The sequence below is a fragment of the Pseudochaenichthys georgianus genome, chromosome 11, assembly GCF_902827115.2.
Source record: "Pseudochaenichthys georgianus chromosome 11, fPseGeo1.2, whole genome shotgun sequence".
In the NCBI taxonomy this organism is placed as follows: domain Eukaryota; kingdom Metazoa; phylum Chordata; class Actinopteri; order Perciformes; family Channichthyidae; genus Pseudochaenichthys; species Pseudochaenichthys georgianus.
In genome coordinates, this window is record NC_047513.1 from 15,423,690 (window position 1) to 15,450,053 (window position 26,364).

A 26,364-nucleotide genomic window follows, 5' to 3' on the forward strand; every position below is an offset into this window, starting at 1 on the left:
CGAATTGTTAAACTTTGTTCATGGTGACTTTCAAGCTGATTTAAAACTGTACATTCCTGAACTAAACTACAGCATCAAAAAATAATGTATTGTATTTGGGCAGGTGTATTGTATGTATGCACCTTCTTTCGTCGACGATTCAGAATCTTTCAAGGAGCACCTGAAGGCAGCATTTTTGACACGTGCTCGGTGTAACCGGGAGGGGGGTTGCTGACTGGGAGACGCCCGACGTGACAGCAGCAGCGGGTTATGCAGCTTTGACACCACCTCCTCAGCCTCAGCGCTGACTGAAGTCTCTCTCTGCCAGTTTCTGACGGAATAATTTATCATACAACTAAATGAACCGGTTCCCTGTTGTTCTGCCCCAGACTACCGTGGCTTCCCGCGTCAGCGAAACAACAGAGATGTAAAGCAAGTTGCACTACCGCATCTGCCTCTTGATATGCTTCTGACATATCGAGGAGCCAAGAAGTGACGGAGGTATTTTGGCATTATATTGCGACTTGTTTTATGTTGATGTGCCAGCGCCATACGCTGTTGAAGTTACCGTAATAACACAGACTCAGCGCAAGGAGCCTTGTTTGGTGATTAAAGGCTCTCGAAGCCGGGACACCGTTAGGCAATACACGTGTTTAGAGCTGTTTTCAGCTGTATTAAATTAAGTCTATTGGTCAATGCAGATTATTTTTAATATTAGCATAAACTGAAGGCAAAGCCGGTGCACACTCCGTAAGGTTCTATTTCCTTCAATACAGAGCTGACCCTCGACCTCATTAGCTGAGAAACTGTTAGGAGAAACAACTATAAAAACATCAAACACTAGTCGAAGTTTTGCATTATTTGTTAAAATTAGTGGCGTTTGAAACTGTTTTTGTGTCTATTGGATGCTCGCGGGAATACATAGGCCTACGTCACAAAGTGGTCTACGTGACATTAGCTAATTAGTGGGCCAACAGGTGCGTTCACCTGTGAAGTCAAGGCGCCATGTTTTTTTGTTTCTATCAAGGCGCCATGTTTTTTTGTTTCTATCAAGGCGCCATGTTGTGCAAGCATGGCTGCTGCTATCAATTTGCTGCAGCGGTAAAATGTTTAGTAAAACTTCCTTCAGGAAATGCATATATAATGCAACTCATATCAGGTGAGAGAACGACCAACTGTCCTCATAATAACTTAGTAATGGCGCCAGAATGCAAAAGAAGGCAACTTCGTGCTAAACTTAAATGTGCTGTTGATTTCAGATGGATATTTGGAGGTCTGCCCTTCGGTAGAGGGATTTCTCTTTACTTTGTTTGTCTCTGGTTTATTGTTTGGGGACTTAAAGACACTTTTATACTAGCTTCTAATAAAATGCTATGAAACTTCCTTACACATAAACACACTGCACTGTTTTACAGCATTCTCTGACAACAACAAGGGAAGTCTTCTCAGCCTAATCTACAGATCAATGTACCTCTTATTTCTTAGTTTATCAGGCTAACATTGTTTAATGTGTTCTTTATGCACCAAGCCCATACAAAGAAACAGGTTTAGAATATATTAAGAACGTGTTAATTCATCTTAAATCCTGTGAACATCATTGCTGAGAAAAAGGCTGGTTTTCATCATACCCTTCCAGAGCCAGATATGAGGTCAGAGGTCAGAAATAGCTGCAGTACAGAACCCTGCAGTGTGAAGGGATTCGTTTTGTGCAGTCAACTGTGAGTTTTTGAGTGTATTGACCCAGATATATAGACCCTGAATGGCCATGTTAGTTAAAATACTTTTTTTATATAAACATTTTGACTTGCCAGACCAGGAAAACCACACGTTAAACCCATTTTGTTAGAGATATCTAAGTGTTATTAAGTGTCCCAGTAAGTCATGCCAATAAGCCAGCTTGCGAAAAAAGGTAAAACAAATCTTCAGTTTTTACTTTCCTATATCAGGAGAGGGAGGTATTATCTTTTATCAAAAGTAATTAATATTGCTGTCCAAGGGTTCCTTTTTCAAGTGATGGATGACTCCTGACCAGAGTTCTTAAATTGCAGGTTTGTATGTTTGTCTAGTTATGTCCATTATAAAGATTCTGGTTTAATAATAATGATGTTTGACCAACACATATTTCTTTATTTGGCATATTTGTTGTCATACATAGTAAATGTTTGTAATAAATGCAAACAGTGTTTGATTTTACAGTGTGTTTGTATGATGCAAAAAGGATCCAGTGGCTATAAGTAAAAACATTTAAATAAATAAAATATAATTTAGGGGGCGAAAGCAAAAGGGGCTTTCTCAAACAATTTTATATATTATACCCTTATGTATTTATACTTTTGTAAAATGATATTCTTGTAAGGTAGACTTTCCTACTGCGTTAGTATGATCTTTTGTAAAGTTTCCATGTCAAATATCTCACTGGTTTGCACAAAAATGATTGATGAAGCCTTGAGTAGGGGATTCACTTTATAGTTAAGTTTCATGTGAAGATTCATAGCAAAAGTGTTTGTAACTACATTGCATTAGTACCATATGTGCAGTGTATTTTGGAGAGATGGTTGTGAAAACAAATCTATTAATGCTCTTTGTTTTATTTCATCCCTTTTTCCTGAATTACTCCTGAAATATTGCTCTTCCTTTACAAGACACTGCAGAGGAAGATGGAGGTTCAGAGTGGCGCTCAACAGCCAGAGCCCCGCCCTTTAGACTCTCCTCGGTCAGGGGCCAATCAGCAGGATGAACATGACGACAGACAGACGGATGCCAGCGGCAGGCCTTCTGCTGACATGCACAGCACTGATGCTCAGCCAGAAAGCCAGAAAGACGACCAAAAAGTAAGTCACAGTCTTCCACTGTTGCACATCTGCAGCTGCTGTGCGTGTGTGTCTGTGATTGTGTGTGATGATGAGTGATGAGATTCTGCCTGTCTGTTGTGCTATTATTCTGGTGATATTTCCTATTCTACTTACAAATACAGATACTCATCTACAGGACCTGTTTGCCAACTAATGTCAGCTGCAAGTAAAAGTGAAACTGTTGATGCTTTAGTATTTAGTCTGTGTGGTTTTGAAGGAAGTAGGTTGCGTAGTTATGTTGCTATGAGAAACTTTCAGAACTACAAACCACAGATATGCTGTGTACATCTGCAATTGCTTAATATTACAGACAGATCTAAGTGGCTTGTGCAGTCTCCACGTGTGAGTGCTGAGTCTCAAACATTTCAACCCTCTGCCATCTTGGAGACCTCTACATGTCCAGATATGACAGTAAAACCCTGACTGGCTCTCCTCCATCTCAAGGACGTCAATCATGCTTCTCTCGCAGGAGCCAGAACCTCTCTCTGTCAATCAGCCGGAGCGACTCTATAGGCACAACAGATATACAGAAACATTCACCAGATAACTGGACTGACTGCTACTGGCAGCTCTGAATGGGATTCATGCCTTGCTCTATCAATTTTGAGTCCTTTGAGCAAACAGCAATAGACATAACCCTTCAGGGTCTTCATTTTGGCAGAAGGAAAAGGCCTCTGAAGCATTTAAATAACCTCAACATCTTTGAAAAAGTGTAATAATACAAAAATGTCAGGTGTGGTGGTAGCTTGTCAGATCAGCCTTTACTCTGGCATGGGATTTATTGTTGCTTTTGTGGAATCTATTGCTTGTGGAGATTTATTTTGTTAACCCATTTGTCAGGCAATCAAGAGCAGAGTTATACATGTAGAAAATATATTTTATTTGACCCTTTCGAAAAGAAATGCCCACACCCAAAAATGTGGTATTTCTTTTATAATTACTCTTCCATCAAACATCTGCAGATTATTTATAATATGCATAGGTTGGAGGTGCACTGCAGGTTTGAACCGTACACTATCTGCCTCTTTTTTGGACACATTTTCAGCTGGGGACTATATATTTTATGTAGCTACCCAACTCTGTTTTGGATACCCAATTTGTTCCCCATTAACACACACTGATACTAATTGTTGTCATAGTTACAGTCATGAAATTACAAAACTTTTTAGCTTTTCATGTGAAAGTCAGATAAAACCACAGTATGACCATGCACATATCTGGATAATTTTGACTTTATTTGATCTTTCCAGAGAAATATTTTAACACAGACTTTTTGTAGGAAAATTCAATAGCCACTCTACACAAGGCTGGATAACAGATTGCCTTCTCGCTTGTAATTGGCTCAATGAAACGCACGCACACACAAGCACAATCAGGCCTTTATGCAATTGGTTCTCACAATTGACTTTAAGTAATGTGCTTTTAAACCTCACATTGATGTTGAATCTGCTAATTGTTACTTCCTTATGGTATGCAACTTCCTGTACAATAAAAGCTGTCATGTGAGGATGAGCAGTAGACATCTTTGATGTTGCACAGGCATTGTGAAGCAATTACAGATATTCATAATTTCTAATATTGGCAATATCAAACATTTGTATTTTTGATTTTACCATGGGTGTTCTTATTGTACCAGCATACAATATACAACAATGTCATTGCTCCTGCCATGAAACCCATATTAATGTAAGTGTGTATGTAACAAATCGGGGAGAATAGCAATCTGTGTATCCTTTCTTCTTCCATGTCTGTGCTCTTCGTTGGTTATTAAGCAGTTGAGTCCACACCTGCTGCAATGTACTGAGGCCGGCCCTGAGATGTGTGGGCTGCGAGGCTGTCTGACCAACCGTCGGGCAGCCTGGCTCCTGACGCCACGATGTCATCGATTAGTCTGGAGAGTTTATTCATCATGGTGTCATCGGGGGAAGTGGACCAGTGTTTTTGTCCTTGTTGAAAGGTGCTTGCCCCTGGCCTGCCCTGTTGTTTATTAGTGATAAATCACAGAGAATGAGGTGGCTCAGGCCGACCTGTGGGCTCCGGCTCAGAGATGTAGCGGCATAGCAGGTCATCCACAGTGCAGTCAGCTGTTGCCTAAAAGGGAATACAGCTGGGGAGAGTACATTTGTCTGTTTGAATCCTCAGACTGTCTCCAGAATGTGAATACCCAGGGGCAAAAAACGTATTTCAAATACATTTCACTCTTATCATTGTGCTGATGAAGTACGCTTCAGCGACCACAAAAGGTCTGGGTTGTGATGTTATCTGCTGACTGAAGAAGACTTGTTGTGCTGGTGGTTTCATATCATATAGAGCAGGGGTTTTCAAAGTGTGGGAAGGTGAGCCTCCCCTCAGAGAACATAAGAACAGCCGCGCCCCCCCTCCCCCCCTCCCAATTATTATTGCTATTTATTATTATTGTTGTTGATGCTATAATGCAGGAGTATTCAATTGCATTTGAAAGAGGTCCAGTAAGGGAAAATGTCATTAAATGCTCTGTTTTCGCTCTCTACCTTTCTCTTTTTTGAGCACACCATTTGAAGTTACTCCGACTGTTTCTCTCGTCTCTGTGTTTGAATCTATCGTGCTGACTCACTGACTGCACCGATTTGATTGCCTGAGGAGCGTCACCTCCTTAAAACATTAAACAATAACTTTTTTAAACCTTTTTATCTTTGTTTTTTTAAACATTTTTAACATTTTCAACATCGTGGATAAATCCTTATATGCTCCCGGCAACACACTGAACGTCAACTTTGCCTCCTTATTACACTCACCCCTACTTTATTGGGAACAATGAGTCTGCGTCTTTGATGCGCACAGGCGGATGATGCGGGGATGCAATGTAGACGCAGATCATCCTCTGGCTGCAGCCTTGACCGGTACTTGCTTTTGATCAAAGTCAATGCGGAAAACCTGCACTCACACAGGTACTGTAGGTGAAGGGAATGAGCACTTTTACAGCCTTTTTGGCGAGGTGGGGGAACTCGGTCTTCACAAGTGCGAATCACTATGTAGTTGTCACATGGAGGATGTTGGAAGACACAAGCTATAATGCCAAGCTAGGCTTACTAGTTTTAACATTGAATGCTAGTAATCATAATATTTGTGCTGAATCTACCAAAAGACACTGTGTTCTTTCCGTCTATATGCAAAGGTCTTACTTTCTAAAGGTTGAGCAGAAGTTCTCAAAGCTGACTCTGCTCTTTAACCTGAACCTGACCTCTGCTCCTCCTCTGACCCCTGACCCCTGTGTTGATCCTTGCCACTGACAGCAGTGCAGCACATGACCTCTAAACCACCCCCATTGGATTATTTCTGATGGCAATGGTTTGTACTCATTATTCTACCATTAGCTTTGTTGATATCTCAAAGCGTCAGCTGAGCACCGCTCATGATGAGCTACAGTGTTGATTTGATATATTGCAGTAATTGGTGTCATTACAGTCTATTGACCTTTAACTCATTATCTGCACTGGAAGCAGAACAAAGTCAGCAGCACAAAGCCTACGGCGGCACGTAGGAGGTAGCTTGCTGATCCTGCAGTTTTATAATTATTCCCTTTTTTTAAAGCGTATATTATGTGTTTATGTCTTTGCTTTTGTGAACTATTCTCACAGATTTTTTTTCCCTCTCTCATATGTATGTCAAGATATATTCCTCGCTGTGGTAATTTTCTTTCCATTAGAAATTAGTCTTCAGGGATTGAGCGTTTAGGCGTGGAGTTGAATAGTGGCACCCGTGATTATTGCTGTTATATTTGATTACACAAATGAGAAACATTCAGGAACAGAGAGAGAAAATTATATTAAATTGCCCTGACTCTAGATTTTGTGTCCACTTCCAAATGAGCAATCACAAAATAAAAATCGGTGCATATGTTATTTATTTAGGATTTAGTTAATTTCATGTTTGTTAACCAATAAAATCCACTTGCGTGAACCCAAGTTTGATAAGTGGAACCTTCTTGACTTTGTGATGACTTGTGTCCAGATGCTCTTGGTGCATTCGAGTAATGTTTCTCACTCATAATAAATGTTAAGTTAACTGGAAAAGCAGATGGCTCCTCACCTTGCAAGGCAATTTGGCTTCAGCAGCAGTGTGACAGGTTGGGATGTGATTCACTCTGATTGCTACTTTTTTAGTCTTTTTTAAAACGCTTAATTACCTGTGTTGACTGTAAACTCTGGCAGCGGTTAAACTATAGAAGAATGATCTCATCTAACTTTTATATAACTTTCTATTGGTTTTTTGATATCAGAGTATTTTGCTTTAGGTTGATCTGAATAAAGATGTCAGCTACAAAATGTATTTATTAGAATGAAATGAGCAGAAATGTGTGCCAGGGAAAGTTTCTGTCTTCTCCATCAGCATGTGCAGTGAGTTGAGTTAAATATTGAGAGGCATCCTGAACACCCGTCCCCCCCGTCGTCCACCACAAATTGCCTTGGTGGTAGCTAGCGGGGCCCAGATAATTACCTTGTGTTATTTCGCCTCCCACACTTGCTTTTGAAGTTGTAGCTGCCTGGCTGCCTCCGCTCTAATAGCATCCCGGCATGCCATCGATCCCGCACCCCTCCTCCGGATATGAATGGCTAGTGGGCGGGCAGAGGGGGGGGGCAGTCCAGAAGTCTTCCCCAAGCCTCGGAAGATTTTCTAAAGCAGAGGTTAATCAATTTTCTAGTATGCCTGATCAGGCAAATGACACAATGCACAAATGACTGTAATATGCACATCACACTGCAAATTACAATGTGTTCTTTGCAGCCAGACAAATTGAGAACTGGCACCTCGTCAAAGGCTCTACATCTATAGATGCAAATGTGTGCCTTTTTCTTTTTTACTGCTAAACATTTAACCCTCCTTTTGTCGAGTTTCCAGCATGGCAGTTTGAAACATTCACAGTATTACGGACCGTTTTAAAAAGTCCTTACTGATCCGATTTGTTAGAATATCATGGCTTCTTCTCTGCTCAACCGCGTCAGAAAAGTAAATAAATTGTCACTAATAGTTTTAGATATGCTGTGATGTCTTAATCCTTTGACAGCACAATATTCACTGCCATGCACCAGCCTATTTCAAGGAAAATGGCTTTGGAGACGGTTGCTTTGCAGAGAGGTGAGATGTAGCTCGAGTGTGACGGCAGAGAGCTGCAGACAGATTCAGTAAAACTGTATGTGTACAGCTCAGGTGATAATCTCATTACTGTAATGCTATCCTGAGCTTTATTGGCAGTCCATTTCTTAAAACTACAAGTACAATTTTAAACATTTCTATCTTAATTGTACTGTCTCCTTTATATGACACCTAAGCTTTTCTTACTATGACAAGTCTAAATGTTTTTTATTAAAGACCTATATTTTATTAAAATGCAGCTCAACCCAGTCATTGGGTCTAGGGCATTTCTTCAACCACAAACATACTGATACTGCATTTCCCACACAGACAAAGAGAACAAGAGGGCATGTTCAAAGCTCCTCTGAACATTAGATCCTAAGTATGGACACATTTCAACAGACAGCTTGGTGAAACCTGGGCAGAGTGCTCTTTTGGCAAACCCTTAACAGTGTACTGATGGAACACCATGGAAATATCCAACCGAGTCGAGGTGATGCAGCATTCACATCAGCACCCACCATGGATAGTACTAACTGTTACTGGCCAGCTCTAGCTGTAAAGCATGAATAAGTGTAAAGATACAGAGACTTATAATAAATAATTCTATCATAATATTTATAGTACACGCCTTTTTTAAATGTACATGTGCATTCATCGAGCTGAAAAGAATGACCTGCATTCCCATTACCAGGTGAGGTGAAGTCAATATAAATTGTCTCTTGAGGTTTCAGAGTACAAGCTAATTGGGTTAGCTCCAGGTTTGGTGACCATGGTCAAGCCTTAGTCCATGATCTCGTGTATTAGGGACGGATGATCATTAGTGAGGAGCTGAAAGAGCATTGCAAATTGATTTCCAAATCCTTTGCGTTATTTGGGATCTACTGTAAGCTTGCCAAGAGCATGTGGATAGTGACTTATACAAATGGAAAAAAGTGTGACATAAACTGTAAGATTCTTTAGTAACAGCAATAGCATAGCCAGTAGGAAATCAGTGTGACTGGTATGCTGTTTAAAAAAGTGTTTTGTGACTGCCCCTTGCTATTTGTAGAGACTTTATTTGTGTTCCAGCTTTCTATTTTAGTCCATTGGCTCTTTAATCTGTCATATAAAAGAAGAGAGGCTGATCAAGCTTGTCAAATGTGTATCATGTAGTCATGTATCAAGACGCAACCTCTTTAAGCGGCTCTATTTATCTCATCAGTGCATTTTACTCCTCTGTTCAAAGCATACTCTCAGTATAAACAAAGACGGTGCACACGCACACACTGACACTCTACCAGCAGATCACAAGGACCTTATTAGCTGCTGTCACAACACATTTATCCCTCATCTGTTTCTGGGAGCTGTCGCGAGCGAAAGATTGTTCTGTGTGGCAAAGTGGGCTCCTCACTGTGTTTTCATTCTCTCTGATGGAGAGCGATGGCATGGGCCCCGGCCATCTCTATCTGTGGCCCTGTCCAAAGAGGGCTCATTTCTGCCTGAAAATAGCCCCGCTGGCAGCTCGCCTTAGTTGCCGGGCCCGCTGAGAGTCAGTTAAGGGGATCAGTGCTCGCTGGAGTGTGTGGCTCAGTGGTAAGACACGGTGCTGGTGACACATTGCTTTGATGGGATCACCATCCGCTCCTAATCCCCTCCCCTCGACACAGATGACCCTAGGGGCTCAGTGGAGGCTCCAGTCCTGACTCCAGTCCTGCCTTACTTTAACCTCCTATCCCGTTGACCTTCAGCCTTTACACTGTGAAATGGCATATTTACAGCATGCAGCATTTTGGTTAAGAATACCTCTGGGTAGTGCTGCGTACCTGGACTCACATTCAGGTTCAGGTCCGGACTCAAGTCCAGAGGTTCAGGTTCAGGTCCGGACTTATAAGTCCGGACCTGAACCCATGGCTTGTGTCAAGTTGTGCGAGTAACTAAAGTGAACTTATTGTGAGCTAATTATCAATTGAAATTAACTCATAAACAACTGAAATTAAAACTCGTCAGGTTTATTGTGCTCCCTTCCAACTTGTGTCTACATTTCTCTAAAAAGTACAAATGTAAAAAAAACACTTTTTTCCACTTAGTCTACAAATGACTTATGACAGCAACTACAGTGAACTACTACAAAGTTCAATATAATAATAATGTTTACATTATACAGTACATACTACATACATAGTGATGTACATACATACTGTTAGAAATTAAAATCAATGTTGATATGGCGTAATTTTGAATTAAATACACTATTTAATTTAAATCAGTTTTATTCTGAAAATCCGGAAGTTCACACTATTTACTTAATACTTTTATTCTGAAAATTCTTCACTTCCGGTTAGCATTAGCATGTGGGGAAATGCTACGTCTTCAAACCGTGAATCGAAGGTGAAATGACATGTGATGTTGTACACTGAGCACACTGGGATTAGCACTCATTTATTGACACTGAATCACGTTTATCAGGGAATGTTTAAATAACCACAGACACCAGAATATACGTAAGTGCTAGTTTTTTTGCGAGTCCAAGTACCGGTTCCTGACGTTCCGGTTTTAACCGGACTTGAACCGAAACTTTTTACAAGTCCAGTACCGGTTCGGCGTACCGGTACGCAGCACTACCTCTGGGTCTCTTAAATAGATTTGAGAATTCAGGGTGAAGGTTTCTATGCATCTGCTTGTTTTAGAATAAGCAGAGTATATGCGTGACAGAAATCACATTGTTTTCCGTTTCTAAATATAATCCAAGATGTTGTGCGATACATCAAAGCAGACTTTTCCCCTGAGAATTTACAAAGCCATTAACTCATGAATAAAACTACCGCTGTTGTTTTGCATTTAGTCGGTATTTGTTGGACGTGCAATTTGATTTGTAGGCCAGCAATTTGGCATGTGAACATAAGCATGAGAACACCGAGTTTAGGAGGCCATCTGGAAAGTCCTTTGCTCTGATTAAAAAAAAATCAGCCCTTTGCATTTTCATATTTTAATGATTTGTGCACCCTGTGGATGTGAGACTGCTACGCTGGAGCTGTGCAGAGGCATCTGTGTCTGAGTCGAGACAGGGAACGGTTCACTCTCAGTTTTTGATGACTTGGCAGCAAAGGAAAGGTCAAGGAAGACTCGTGTAGAATCACCAAATGTGCTGGATTAGCAGTAGTCAATCCTGGTGTTCACAGGGGGCAATCTTTATGTGAGAGTTCTCTATATGTTTCCAGAAAATATGCATAATGTTCTAATTTTGGGGGAAATACTGCACATCATGTAGTTTTTAAGTCATAACAACTGTTATGTACAATATGTTCAATTGGCAGATGTTTAGTGAAATCACAGACTTCCATTAAGAAACTCCACAATCATTGTCTGAAAGGGAATGTCAGTGGTAACTAGTGGTAACTCAATTATCAGGACTTTTTGATCTGGCATCACAAAATAGAATCTTTTTACAGGTACTATTATTAATATTATTATTATTATTATTATTATTATTACTAGGCATTATGTTTACTAGGCAGTAAAGTATGTCATATTAATGCATGACTTTACTGTGTTCTGTTCTCTCATAAGTGGATACCACAGTAATAACCAATCTTCCTGCGATCCACATGACTGCTTCATTGGCTCTTTTGCAGATTGCGAATTGTATCTACTGTATGACAAGATGGAAACTTGTGTACCTTAATAAGGTTTTTAGGTTTTAAGATATGTTATTAAATTCAATGAAATTATCACAGTGTAGGTATTGTACTGTCCTAAAAAAGGAAAATACATCTAACCCGTAAGAAAGCCTTTTGCCGTTTTTCTGAAGAACAAATGATATCTAGGTGGAGAGCTTTTGCTACCAATTGCACAAATAGATAAATAAATGGAAATGGCTAGCTTAAGTCAAACCAGGGATAGTGTGGAAATTGGCCGTAGATCAGATTCAGAATTTGGGACAGCTGTTGATGCTGTTATATTTTTCTTGCATATGGGCAAGGTTTGTCATACTCCTTTATATTCTGGACATTGTGCCACCATGTCACCTACAGTACACCTACCTGAACTAGTGTCTGTATGAGTAGAATTCTGCATAGAACGGCACACTCAAATGTTAACAAAATCCCACATCATATAAGGATGTGTTATTTTTGTTAAATGATAGTAACCTGCCATAGTGGTGTCACTGTTAGTGGGAAATGTCCTAACATATACAAAGTAGGGATCCAACAACTAATCGACTTAATCGATTAAAATCGATTACCAAATTAGTTGCCAACTAATTCAGTCGTCGATTCGTTGACGTCATCACGTGTGTTTTACGCACCGTTAAGCTCCAACGTTATTGGTCTTTTTATCGGTACTGGAGACATTTAAAAAATATATGTCATGTATTATTGCTACAAAAACATTATATCGCAGTCATAGTGTCGCCAACTCGTTTTTCTAATATGCAAAAAGACAAACAAATGCGTCTATGATGTATTTTCGATCAGATGAGATCTCTCTCCCCCGTCTGTGTGCGAGGGGGCGGGCGGTTTACACACACGCAGCTGCTACATGCAGCAACACAGAACGCGCTCCGAGGTGTGGTTAAATGTTACCCGTCTCGATGTGGAGAATGCTCGTTGCCAAAAGTGCAATAAATGTTTAGTATGTAAGGGCGGTAACACGAGCAATTTGTCTACACATTTAGCAAAAGTGCTCCACATCCAGACGGAGGAATGCACCGGGTTCGACTGTCTTTCTAGTAGCTCTGTAGCCCCATCCACGAGTAACGTTTCCACGTCAGGTGTTATGTATGCTAGCATAACTAGTTAACTCAATTATACAAACATGGGTTAATGATTAGAGGTAACTGAGTTATTTATTTTGTTAAAGTTTCAGCTATTCTGTTTACAGTTCTGTCATCAGATTATTTAATACGATTTGTTAAAACACTGTTTATTTTGATGTGAAATATTATTTATTTAATTTAAATAAAAAGAAATGTTAATTTTGTTCAAAATGTGTTTAGTTAATTTAATAATATATGTATTTTTGAATCAAGTATTCATCTTTATTGTCTTCATTGTTAGTTTCCACATGCCTAAAACAACCTCAAGCTAAATCTAAAAGTTGATAAATAAGAGTGCTTGAGAAATTGTGCAAGGCATAATAGTCCGAATAGTCGATTAATCGTTTCATTAATCGATAGATTAATCGATTATCAAATTAGTCGTTTGTTGCATCCCTAATACAAAGTGTATTACACATGGGAGGATGACCTCAGCTCTGCTCTGACAGATGATACACTGTTTAGTTGTGACACATGCTCTCAAATATTTCCATTTGGACATTCTGTGTCCACTAGGAAATGTCTCTTCGATTAATTATAATCAAGCACTCAGCGTTAATATTTTCCAGTGTTTATAGACTTGGCCTGCAATTCTTCATAACATCTTGAAGCAAAACATTTATTTTTTAAATTACATGGATAAATACTGCTTTATATCATCCACAATGTCAAAACAAATGGAATTGAAACTGAAAAAAAGGGCTGTAAAAATGTGATGGGAATCAAATGACTGAGTGTTCTTGGTGATAAACTGGTGAGAGAACTGGATTCACTTAATCTGACCGGAGACCGAATACATAATTATCAGCAGTGACAACAATAGTTCAGCAGAGCCTATTTTGCTCTCCATACATAACTGTTAAGCTTGCTTACACGTAATTGGTCAATACTTGTACTACAAACCATATTACCTTTATTAGCTATCTTTAAGAGCTACACCAGCCCCCAACCCTCTCTATGCCAAGCAGGAAACGCCACACAGTGAGCATTAGCGTTTATTGTGGATGTTACAGGCACCTTATCCCCACGATCCATATATTAAAAAGGGAGTTCCTGTATAGTTTGAAGACTTGGCAACAGCAGTACATGGCATTTATCTGGGTGAAAATGAGAAAGCAAACAAGCCCTGCTTGGCAAACCTCTTGAGGATATCTTTAAATGACCTAATTTCAACCCCAGGCCTTAGGTTTCCCTACGCACCAGATGTAGAACCCTTTTTTACTGTAATATAAAGGTTTTCCATATCTCATAAACCCTGCTCAACTAGCGGGGAGTCCTGCTTCTAATATCACACAATCTCAAACGCACAACTGGAGTCCGTGGCCCAGGAAGGTACATCTGTTGAGGTTTATCACAAAGAGCTGAACACTGTGATGGCTGGCTGGCTGCTTAGCTCACAGGGGCATCATTAGCTCTGTGATAATAAGAGCAAACACCTCCATTATGTTCCCTGGGGCATGTAATATATACATTCACACCTTGTTAGACTGTGTGACCATCCCTATTAGTCTCAGCAGTTAGACCACGCCTGCCCACTCATTAACGCATATAAGGCCCTCATTACTGGAGTAGATAAGAGTAAAATACTGCGCTGGCTTTTGACTGATTGTGGAAATCAAATGGCAAAACGGACAATGTATCACACTGTGCCGTGCCTCCGTCATGTCATAAAGATATTACTGTTTTAAAAGCTGTTAGTGGAGCCCGGCTGTATGACAACACGCAGGTCAGCGACTGTACCCTGTGATGGTGTGCAAATGAAACGGTAATAGAGGGTTTCATCACCACTACTAATTACTGAATGACAGTTCTCTCACCAGTGTGTGCATGCATGCCTGCCTGCCTGCCTATGTCTGTGTGTGATAGTCCTAATTAGATAAACTCCCATTACACTTAAAAGTGCATTACTGCTGCTCTTTTGTAAAGGCTATAATTAGAGCGCTGCAGAGAGCGAGTGGTAATTAAGTTATTTCTCAAGTATTATCAGTCTGCTTATTATATGAGCCAATTGTATTTAAAAAAGACAGAATACATATTTGATTTCATGCCAGTGCTTTGTTAACACAGACATTAAAGCAAATGGCTATTACATAGTGCGTGATTAGAGTGTATGGCAATAAATATCTCGTCCACTTCTGTCTGATACAACTATAATATCACAAAGGACGATTTCAGCCTGTAAAACTGTATAAGCAAGCTGAATAAAAGGAGATGATGGCATGTTCGCTCGTCGTGGGTATGTACACACATTTCCTGTCTGCTTTAGCCTGATTTTGCATTTTTGTGCATTTGTCATCCGACGCCGGCAGTAGCAGCATGAGCCGCAGATCCTCCGACTAATCCAGATTGCCATTTAATCCCGAACACACTCTCCTGTTCCTGCCACTGACTTTGTTATTACTTTTTAGTTTTATAGCAGTCTGTTCCCTATCTTTCTTTCTTTAATTGCCACCGTCCTGCATGACATTACGTTATTTACAAACTAGTGAAACTGTAAAGACTCATTGATAAAGACCACGTGTTTTTAAGGTACATTATGTTACCTTGCAATAGACCTTCACTGCGGTGCACTTTATTACCTTTTCCCTCAGTTTCTGCTAGATCTTTTTGTACATCTATCATTCATATTAGTACAGTGTTTGGTGACCTTAGATAGTCAACTAATAAAATGCATCACAAATCTTTAGATGTGTTTCTAACTGTAAAGAAAATGCCATGGACGGCAGCATCGTTCTTCTCACTGAGCTTCCTATTCCCCCTCTGCCTTTTCTTTGTATATAATTACCTCTTTCCCATGTTTCTCCACAAGCAGATTTAAGTTACACTTGTTATGGTGTTAATCACCGTCTTAGGAGACCTTAACAGTCCTTGATGTGAAAGCTAGAAGACTGGGTCACTGGCACATTTTCCCAGGGTTAGCAAATCCCTTCGTGGTGCTGGTGGATTGAGAGCTCGGACTGTTTTTCCAGCAGATCCTCTTTCTATGCTCTTCTGAATCGGCCTATTTTTAGCACATCGGATGGTTTGATTGGACAGATGGATAACTCTTTGTTGCACGCTTGTGCTCTGTGACTACTCACATTAATTCTAAATGTGACCTCCTGAAGCCCGCGTACTGTATTGCGCATAGATCATAGTGAAATATGCTGCTATTTTCATTCACACGGGTTGTAGTCCACAGGTTTAAGGGATAATAATAATGTGAAGCCTAGTCATAATGATAGTCTGTTATTCTTCTTTTATTTGACCTTTATTCAACCACATTTAAACCACCAACTTGTATTGTCTGTTAGCTGTATGTGTCCCTGCCAAATATTCCAAACAATTAATCGGGTGTCGATGAGTGACAGGCCACAGAGATTGTGCTACATTATCTTTGAGCATATAGATTTGCGGAATAGATGAAAAGGAAAGAAATTACAATTTTCCTCCGTCGTGACTGAGACCCAGAATGAATGTCGTGCCCAGGGTTAGCAAATCTCATTTACAAATTTCAGGTGGGCAAATATCCCTCCCTCCTCATGTCTTCGCCTCCCATCACAATAAAAAGGAAGCTTCTCATTTAGCAGAACTGAGGGCCTGCAGGCTGTGTCACAGAAGCCCATGTGACACACACACACCGCATACAAACCAAATGAATCTCAGTCCTGCTGCACAGGGCATTCATTTGGTATGTAAGAAGGGGAGTCCAACCGCTTTCTTTAAAGCTTCATTTATCCCTTCTTTATACACTTGGAAGGCAACACTTTTGAGGAATGTGAACTTATTTAGTATTACACTTCCAATTGTAGATGCTTTTTATGTTATTTAAATAAAGGTATGATGCATGGTCACCAGAGTAGCAGCATTTAAAACCAATTGATGGTTCCCTACGATAAAATACCCTAGGCGAAATCATACATTTACTCATGTGACTTTCTGAACTACAGTTGTCTTAACTTTAATTATATAAACAAGTGATATGTGTTGCATACAGGTAAACGGTAAAACTGAGAAGCATACCTCCACAGTTTCTGTTTATGAGTGTTTCTCTGTCTTTATGTCTTTTTACTACTTGGCTGGATATCTACATTCCTAGCTCTTTTTTGATGTTGGTTGGTGTTCGTTGCAGAATGGAAAGAGTGTGTTGAGAGATGATCACAGATGCTTTCCCCAGAGAAGTCTTAAGGAGGAAAGTGAGCCTATTTTCAGAGCTGTAGAAATGGAGAGTGGGACTCATTATGACTCACTCAGAGCTGAAATGCTCCGGATGATTTCTGAGTCAGACACAAGGGCCAGTGTCCGCTGCCATGGTGACGCACGGCCAAATGTAACTGAACTCAAAGAGCAATAGAAATGAAATGAGGGAAGCTTTAAAGGGCCCCAAGGCATCTTCACTATAGTGATGACATCATTCCTAAAGAAATAAACGTCCAGCAATAGTCTCCTGCATGTAACTCGGGATCATCTAATACTTCAAGGCGCTGTCTTTGAATAGACTTTTTGATATTGAAGATGCATCTGGGCCAAGCAAAGCAAATTCAGGGCAAATTCCAAAATAATAACTTTTTCTCACTTTCGGCCCCAGGATTTGATTGGGGAAATCTTCTCTGAAAATATTTCGCTTCTTTAGCAAACATACAAAAAATGAAATGCTTGCGACTGAAACAAAGCCAGGAGGTACTTATGAGATGTTCTGTGAAGCCAATATGCAGACACATATGCAGAAACACAACACACACTATACTGATGCACTTATCCTTTCCTCATGACCTTTAATCAAAAAGTAATACCCTTAGTATTTCATCATGAACCCTAACTTGATTTATCTTCATTACCTGGTAAAACAGGACACATTCCTTTCTTAAGGAAATGTAGTAAAGTTTTCTCCCCATCAGTCAGAAATTATACAATAACTCATTTTGAATTAAGCTCAATTTACCGAAATGCTTTAAGACGGAAGGCAGAAAGTCTGTGTTACAGTCTTCCACAATCACAGGCGTCTCTCACTTTATGATTTTCTCTCTGGCTCCCTGCGGCCCATGGCTGAAACCCAGCAGGGCTCGCAGATTAGGAAAATCTTGCAAATGCACTATTTTTCATGCAAGAGGTTTGAAAAGCAGTTCAAGCCCGAAAAAAAAAAAAAAAAAGTTTTAACATGTTTATTTATTGACTTTTCATTCCTGTATAATCATTTTGCGCAAAGATGGCACTGTTTGTCAGAGCACTTCATCCTTCTGGGATTTCATGAAGAACAGCTCCAACGCCTGTGTGTATGGGAACACCTCTGGTGCTGGTCCATTAACTGCCAGTGTTTCCCACAGATCTGTTTCCCACATATCTGAAATAGCGGTAGTGGTGGTAGCGGGGGGGTGTGAGGTGACGTGACGTGCAACAACATTAACCTTTCTGTTGGTCGCTTGTTAGCAGACCCTTCACGCGATGGCAGAGCCAACAGGTACAGGCAGGGCCCATAATGATAGCCCTATAGTTTAAATCTACTACCCACACATGAACATATGGAAATGGGTTACTATTTAAAAAAATTAATGTATTTATAAATGTATTTAGAAACCTATCCATGTGATTTTTAGTGGGGGTCGACCTCAAATCCTCTATGGGGGTCCAGGGGCATGCCCCCCCGGTAAGATTTAATTTTTTATTTTGGAGTTAAATGCATCAATCTGGTGCATTTTGAGGGGAAAATATAGAGACTAGATCTATGGAAACACCTATATTAAACAGAACTGTATACATTTCAATAATCATAAAATCATGGCCATAACCAATAACATACCATTTCCAATATGAAAAAAACACTGAAACTTATTTATTAATTTATTTTTGGTTCATTTATAGTTGTGAGTGTGTCTGTGCTCCTGAATCAGCCTCTCCTGTCTCCCTCCTCTCCCCCTGCTCCTCTTTGAGGCAGCAGCAAAGACTAGTTTTCTCTCAACAAGTTTTAAAAGTGTATCTTACCTTTTTTCACCTTAATGTGTTTACATAAATGGTGACCACACCGTTTGAGACCCACTGAGAACATAGACTAAGTTAACTATCTAAACAGTCAGAGTCCTTTACCTCACCTGAGCTGAGCTTATCCCGAGCTTGAATGACACACAGAGACCAATCAAGGGCTTTGATTTATGATCTGTATGACAGTGGCCATGTCGGCAGGCCACATCATGTGGACAGCCAGTCAACCTGTGTGAGGCAGGCCACTTAACAGGCCAGAAGGAGGCGAGATCAGTGCAAGGGAGCGAGGGATCATTGTCCACAAGTTAATCGATCGCAGATGGCGTCATGGTCACGGACGAATACAAAAAAAAATTATAAAAAAACAAATTATAAAAAAAAACAAAACCTAAATGGGTCGCGAAATATACTTGGGCGGCCGTTAATATACCTGGGCGGCCCGCCCAAGTATAGTCTATGTGTGGGAAACCCTGTCCGCTGCCTCGGCTTAACTGTACAGTCAGCAGCAGAGGACTGTGATGTAAGGACAGGGAGGCGTAACAGCACAGCAGATATTAATCCGATGTGGCCTTGAGCCACGAAAGAGGAGAGAGGGTCAGATGACTCGTCCCTCCCTGCCAAGTCCAGCAGGTCCAGCACAGAGTCAGGCATAAACCTTACACCATCAGCCAATGGTTATTTGCTTTTTTACAGAAACACATAAATAGAATTTTGACAGAGCCCTTCAACACAAATGAAAAGTCAGAACTAAAATAAATAAAAATACATTAACCCTATGTTATGTCTTCCTTAACAATATTTAATTAAACAAGATTTGTTCGAAAAAAACACATTTCCACATATGAAAAGCAGTGTGTATTGTATTTTTTACCTAAAATAATTATACAAAAAACAAATGCACACAATTGAACAGACAGTTTGCACGCTCGCTCGCTCGCTCGCACACCCTCCCTCCCTATCAGTCATGCTGCCGGGGTTCAGCTGTGTGAACTGAGCTGGTGACAGACAGCAGGCATGCAGAGCTGACGGAGCTGAGGTGGAGGTGCAGCTCTGCCACAGCTTATGTGTCATTCACTTCCAACACCCAACAGATTAATACAAGTCTTGACACATAGGAAACCTGCAACGTATTTAAAATACATGTGGTAATCCATTGCATGTATATGTAATACATTCATGATAATGTCGCTGAGATAAGAAAAATATCTTCATCTTTAAAATCACGTGTTATTATAATTAAGTGTTAGTCTATTGTCAATGCAATTATGTATGGATCATCATTTGGGAACAACATGTTTTCTTCCTGACACTCCGGAAACTGACTTCACAGCATCCAACAGAGGGCTGGTTCACAATACTCCAATATGCTCCTTGTTGCCATGGTAGAATCTGTAAACAACATTTGTTGCACAGTGAGGTGCTGATGGGGCAAACTAAGAATATCATGCCATTAAAAAAAAGCAGTTGATCGATATGACAGTTGTTTGGCCAATCAAACACAACAGTGACAGACCCTAGCCACACGGAGACAGTAACAAAAACGAACCGAATTCGATATCAAAAAAGTATTCCGTCTACATGCAATCGGCACCAGAAACGTGTCCGTCCACACGAGACCGCTCGACCCGCTGGAGACGCTGTAGTACATATGCCGGGCCTGTAAGTGGCGCTGTACTTCTGCCATAAAATACACCAAAAGCAGTGAAGAAGACTTCACAAGCATGCATGGTTGCCATGGTTGCCCTTCTGTTTATTCTCCGCGGTGGATTTAGCAGCAGAGGTGGGGAGAGGGCCAGGGCTCTGGCTCTTTTTCTCCCTCTCCGAGGCAAACATGTGCTCCTGCTGTAAATCTCCCCGGTAGTCCACCAGCAGATGAAAAACACCCACCTCTCCGCCTCTTCCAAGGGACGAGGGAACCTTGCGGCAGAGTTTCCGTTAGCATTTTTTTCGTTAAAGTTTAAATGTTCCGGACAAAATTATAAAAGTTCTGGTCAAAGGTCTTCTTTGTTATTTATTGAGCTTTAAGACAAATGAATAACGACTCTATATAATAATATAAGAATAATACACGGAGCCTTTCTTTTCCTCCCCCTCTCCTGACAGCCCGTCAGTATTTTCGTTATCAGGAAATTATCGTATAGGGCGTAATCACGGAGCCGTTTGGCCCCCCAGAGTGTTCCGTCCACCGATCTACCTTGGGACCCGTTATCGTTATCTGCGTTTCCCTGTCGGCCTCGTGTGGCCGAACCGTCTATCTACAGTGGGGCAAAAAAGTATTTAGTCAGCCACCAATTGTGCAAGTTCTCCCACTTAAAAAGATGAGAGGCCTGTAATTTTCAGCCTTGGTACACTTCAACTATGAGAGACAGAATGGGGGGAAAGAATCCAGGAAATCACATTGTAGGATTTTTAATGAATTAATTGGTCAATTCCTCGGTAAAATAAGTATTTGGTCACCTACAAACAATCAAGATTTCTGGCTCTCACAGACCTGTAACTTCTTCTTTAAGAGCCTCCTCTGTCCTCCACTCGTTAACTGTATTAATGGCACCTGTTTGAACTCGTTATCAGTATAAAAGACACCTGTCCACAACCTCAGACAGTCACACTCCAAACTCCACTATGGCCAAGACCAAAGAGCTGTCAAAGGACACCAGAAACAAAATTGTAGACCTGCACCAGGCTGGGAAGACTGAATCTGCAATAGGTAAGCAGCTTGGTGTGAAGAAATCAACTGTGGGAGCAATTATTAGAAAATGGAAGACATACAAGACCACTAATAATCTCCCTCGATCTGGGGCTCCACGCAAGATCTCACCCCGTGGGGTCAAAATGATCACAAGAACGGTGAGCAAAAATCCCAGAACCACACGGGGGGACCTAGTCAATGACCTGCAGAGAGCTAGGACCAAAGTAACAAAGGCTACCATCAGTAACACACTCCGCTGCCAGGGACTCAAATCCTGGAGTGCCGCACAAATATACGTGGACGTACTCAAGAACGACGCAGGAGCACAAAGTACCAATGAACTGGCCAGATGTATGGACAACCGGGATGACTGGAAGCGACGATGGAGGGCTCGTCTGAGGACGACCTAGAGAGAGTGCCAGACGCAGGCCCGGAGATTTCCCGATGGCCTGGCCTGTTAAGTGGCCTGCTGGCCTGAGGATTTTTTTTTTTATGTAGGCTATGTATTGTGAACGCAACGCTGCGCAAATGTGGGTCTGACTCTGCCTCACAGAGGGTGACTGGCAACACGACATGGCCACTTTCATACAGATCATACTAATGCCCTCGATTGGTCTCTGTGTGTCATTCAAGCTCGGGAGGGTGTGTATGTGTGGCGCGAGCGAGAGAGATAGCTCGCGCATCGGTTACGTGTATTGTTGTTGTTAACATCTGGTGCTAGCTAGCGGCGCTAACGGATATAATGAGCTCTGTCAACAAGGTGGAGGAGAGTCCTCTGCTGTCAGACTGAGAGACTGATAACTACAGCTCAGGTGAGGTAAAGGACTGAGTGTTTAGATAGTTAACTTATGGCGCATTTCCACTGCAGCGGGTAGCCCCGTTTAAGCGTCCTGAACCGTCCTCAAGCGGCCAGGCCAGTTTTTGGTGGTATTTCCATATAGCCTAGTACCGGCTAGCGGGTACTTTTTCCCTCTTTTTCCGGGCCCATAAAATCGTGGTTCTATCAGACCAGACCAGGCCAGGGCTGTGACGTCAACACTCGACTGCTGATTGGTCTGAGAGAATCGTCACAAGATCGCGCGCGAGATCATCCCAGCCAGCTTATCCCGCTTATCCGTGGTCGGGTCGCGGGGGTAGCAGTTCCAGCAGAGAGCCCCAAACTTTCTTTTCCCTGGCGACATCAACCAGCTCTGACTGGGGGATCCCAAGGCGCTCCCAGGCCAGCGAAGAGATATAATCCCTCCACCTGGTCCTAGGTCTACCCCTTGGTCTCTTCCCAGCTGGACGTGCCTGGAACACCTCCCTAGGGAGGCGCCCAGGTGGCATCCTAACTAGGTGCCCGAACCACCTCAACTGGCTTCTTTCGACGCGAAGGAGGAGCGGCTCAACTCCGAGTCCCTCCCTGATGACCGAACTTCTCACCTTATCTCTAAGGGAGACACCAGCCACCCGGCGGAGGAAACCCATCTCGGCCGCTTGTATCCGCGATCTCGTTCTTTCGGTCATGACCCATCCTTCATGACCATAGGTGAGGGTAGGAACGAAAATGGCCCGGTAGACAGAGAGCTTTGCCCTTCCTGGCTCAGCTCCCTTTTCGTCACAACGGTGCGGTAAAGCGACTGCAATACCGCTCCCGCTGCTCCGATTCTCCGGCCCATCTCACGCTCCATTGATCCCTCACTCGAGAACAAGACCCCGAGATACTTGAACTCCTTCACTTGGGGTAAGGACTCATTCCCTACTTGGAGTGGACAGTCCATCGGTTTCCTGCTGAGAACCATGGCCTCAGATTTGGAGGTGCTGATCCTCATCCCAGCCGCTTCACACTCGGTTGCGAACCGATCCAGTGAGTGCTGAAGGTCGCAGACCGATGAAGCCATCAGAACCACATCATCTGCAAAAAGCAGTGGTGCAATCCTTAGTCCACCGAACTGCAGACCCCCCCCCCCCACGACTACGCCTCGAAATCCGATCCATGTATATTACAAACAGGATTGGTGACAAAGCGCAGCCCTGGCGGAGGCCAACCTTCACCGGAAATGGGTCCGACTTACTGCCGAGGACCCGGACACAGCTCTCGCTTTGGGAGTACAGAGATTGGATGGCCCTGAGTAGAGACCCCCTCACCCCATACTCCCGCAGCACCTCCCACAGTAACTCCCTGGGAACCCGGTCATACGCCTTCTCCAAGTCTACAAAACACATGTAGACCGGATAAGCGTACTCCCAGGCCCCCTCCAGGATCCTTGCGAGAGTAAAAAGCTGATCCGTCGTTCCACGACCAGGACGGAATCCGCATTGTTCCTCCTCAATCTGAGGTTCGACAATCGGCCTGACCCTCCTTTCGAGTACCTTGGAGTAAACTTTCCCGGGGAGGCTGAGTAGTGTGATGCCTCTGTAATTGGCACACACCCTCTGATCCCCCTTTTTGAAAAGGGGGACCACCACCCCGGTCTGCCACTCCTTCGGTACCGTTTCCGACTTCCACGCAACGTTGATGAGACGTGTCAACCATGACAGTCCCTCAACACCCAGAGCCTTCAGCATTTCCGGGCGGATCTCATCCACCCCTCGCGTCACATATATATATCAAGAAGCAAGCTTGCAGCATTTTGTAAACGGAGGAGCTACAAAAATGGCAACGTCGAAGAAAAGCACACCGTGGTCGACCGAGGAGGTGACGACGTTCCTACATCTCATTGGGGATGATAAAATCCAGCGGGAGCTCGACGGAACAACGCGAAATGTGAAAGTGTTCCAGGATGTCTCTGCACAGATGTCCGAACGCGGATTTGCGAGGACTTTCCTGCGATGTAGGGAAAATGGCAACGGCTTTACTGGAGTCCCTGCAAGGTACGCTCACTTCTAACAAAGAAGTCTATTTTATCCTTACATTAATGTTCGACAACCCATGCTTTTATGGAGCCCCGAAGAGCTACATAGCTAGCTAAGGCAGATAGCCTAGGCAGATAGCCTTAGCTAGAGCTATTGTTTGCTAACACCATATGTGCCATTGTTTACGTTCAGTTTTTCTTTTCTATAGTTGTTGTTGCTATTTAGTATTGTGCTGCAGTAGTTTGTGGAATTGAAGTCATTTTGCTGTTCTAGATGATTACATTGGGACTCGTGAGGAGGAACATTCCCGAACAACGGGTGATGGCAGTGTTCCGTCCACATCGTCATCGAATCCAGAACGGACCCCAGCCGAAGAATCGACACCGACTCAACCACCAACACCGAGTGCCATCACGACACCGCAGCGTGTGGTTCTAGGTAAGAAATAGAAATGGCAAAACGACTGGAATTGTGTTTTGTTTTTTTAAACCTTGGATCATCCATCGTCAGTAATTAAAATAAGCTATATCACTGTGGAAATGCTCTGTTACAAGTAAAGTCTTAGCTAGTAAGCAGCTAGTACAGTTGTGTGTGACATCCTATCATATACATATATTTATATTCATTATCAACAGGCTGGACATAATGTAATTCACTTTCACAATCATTGTAAACATCTAGGGCCAGAACTTTCTTTAGTTCACCTTACTGTTTATACATGTTATTCTTATATCCTTGTGTGACCTGTACCTGTCCTGTGTGTTTTCCTTATTGCTAATTATTATCTTATTGTCACCCAGGCAAGAGGAAACGAGGAGGAGAGGATCGGGCCCAGCAGGAACGGCACCATGACTGGGCAGCCGACGTGGCCCGTCTCCTCCCTGATACTTCAAAAAACCTTAATAGTTATTGTACATATTATATATTTTTTATCTAGTTAATTTTTAAATGCAACATTTGTACTTCCTTGTTTATTTATTTTCTTTAAAATGTTCATTTTATATTTACAATTCCATGTATATGTATGCTGGCTGCAATACAGTTTTACATTTTTTTTATTTGTATTGTTTAATGGCATGCCTTTTTGATACAACATTTGTATTGTTATACTGCCATCAATAAAGTACTTCTTTGACTTATCTTATCTCTTGTTGATAATGAATGGCACCCAACATAAAAAAATCATAAACATACATGAATTTATAAAGCAATAACAAACACCATCAGTTAAGAAAAAGCCCCTTTAAGATTTAAAGCAAGAAATTGAGTTTGCTAGCTTGAGGTCCTACTCTAAAACATTATTACATTTTGTAATGGTATTAAGAATACATGATAAATACATGTAGAAATTGCTCAATTGTAATACCCTCGTTCTACTAGACTCAAACGACACATTCCTTATATATTTCAAAGATGAGAGAACAAAATAAACCTATAACCCATTCAAGCAAGCTTTTAACATGTCTAGAAGAAAGATTGAGGTTATATTTAATATATTATTTTATGTTGTGGATACTTTAGTCTCCATCCATGTTTACAATTGTCCACACTATTTTACACTTGCATTTATGAATATAGTTTTGCTGTGTTTTACACTTTAGTATTTATGTTTATAGTTAGCTTTGATATTCGCTTAATTTATTAGAAAGATTTTCTTTTCATGATCTGATATTTCCTCAAATGTTCTTATTATGGGGCAGTACTTACTGGTGCTTGAAATTGAAATATTTACTAAATATTAAATTCAGATAACATTTGTTTAAAACATTTGACAAACACATGTATATGAAAAAAAAAGATTTATTTATGTTCAATACAATACATATGTAGGTATTCAGGTAGCGCATCAAACCCTCTCTGATGCAGTGCCCTCCTCTGCATCTTGAGACTCTGCTGCTGGTGCATTCCACCCATCATCATAGTCCTCTCCATGACTCGCAGACGTTATGCAGAGCACAGCATGTCAGCACCATGGATTTCACAATAAACAAGAAAACGATCGCTTCCACATCCTCCATTGTTGTGTGTGTTTTGTGAGTTGTGTCGCATTGAAAATGATGCCACTGCAGTTTTACCCAGCGTCAATCCGCCCAAAAAGCCGATCGTCCCGCCTACACTGCGTTGCTACCCCAGGTCCTAAACTG

The 26,364-nt window shown here is 41.6% G+C and overlaps 1 protein-coding gene across 3 annotated transcripts in view; it reads left to right on the top strand.

The window, feature by feature from the left end:
• The first annotated feature begins 231 nt into the window (after nucleotides 1–231).
• The window catches only part of LOC117454713 (RNA-binding motif, single-stranded-interacting protein 3), a 310,119-nt gene continuing 283,986 nt past the window's right edge, over nucleotides 232–26,364 (top strand). For all 3 annotated transcript variants that reach the window (XM_071204809.1, XM_071204810.1, XM_034093846.2), the window contains exons 1-2: nucleotides 232–480; nucleotides 2,622–2,810. In XM_071204809.1, coding sequence (XP_071060910.1) covers nucleotides 2,637–2,810 — 174 coding nt within the window. In that variant the 5' untranslated portion in view covers nucleotides 232–480; nucleotides 2,622–2,636. The remainder of the gene's footprint in view (nucleotides 481–2,621; nucleotides 2,811–26,364) is intronic.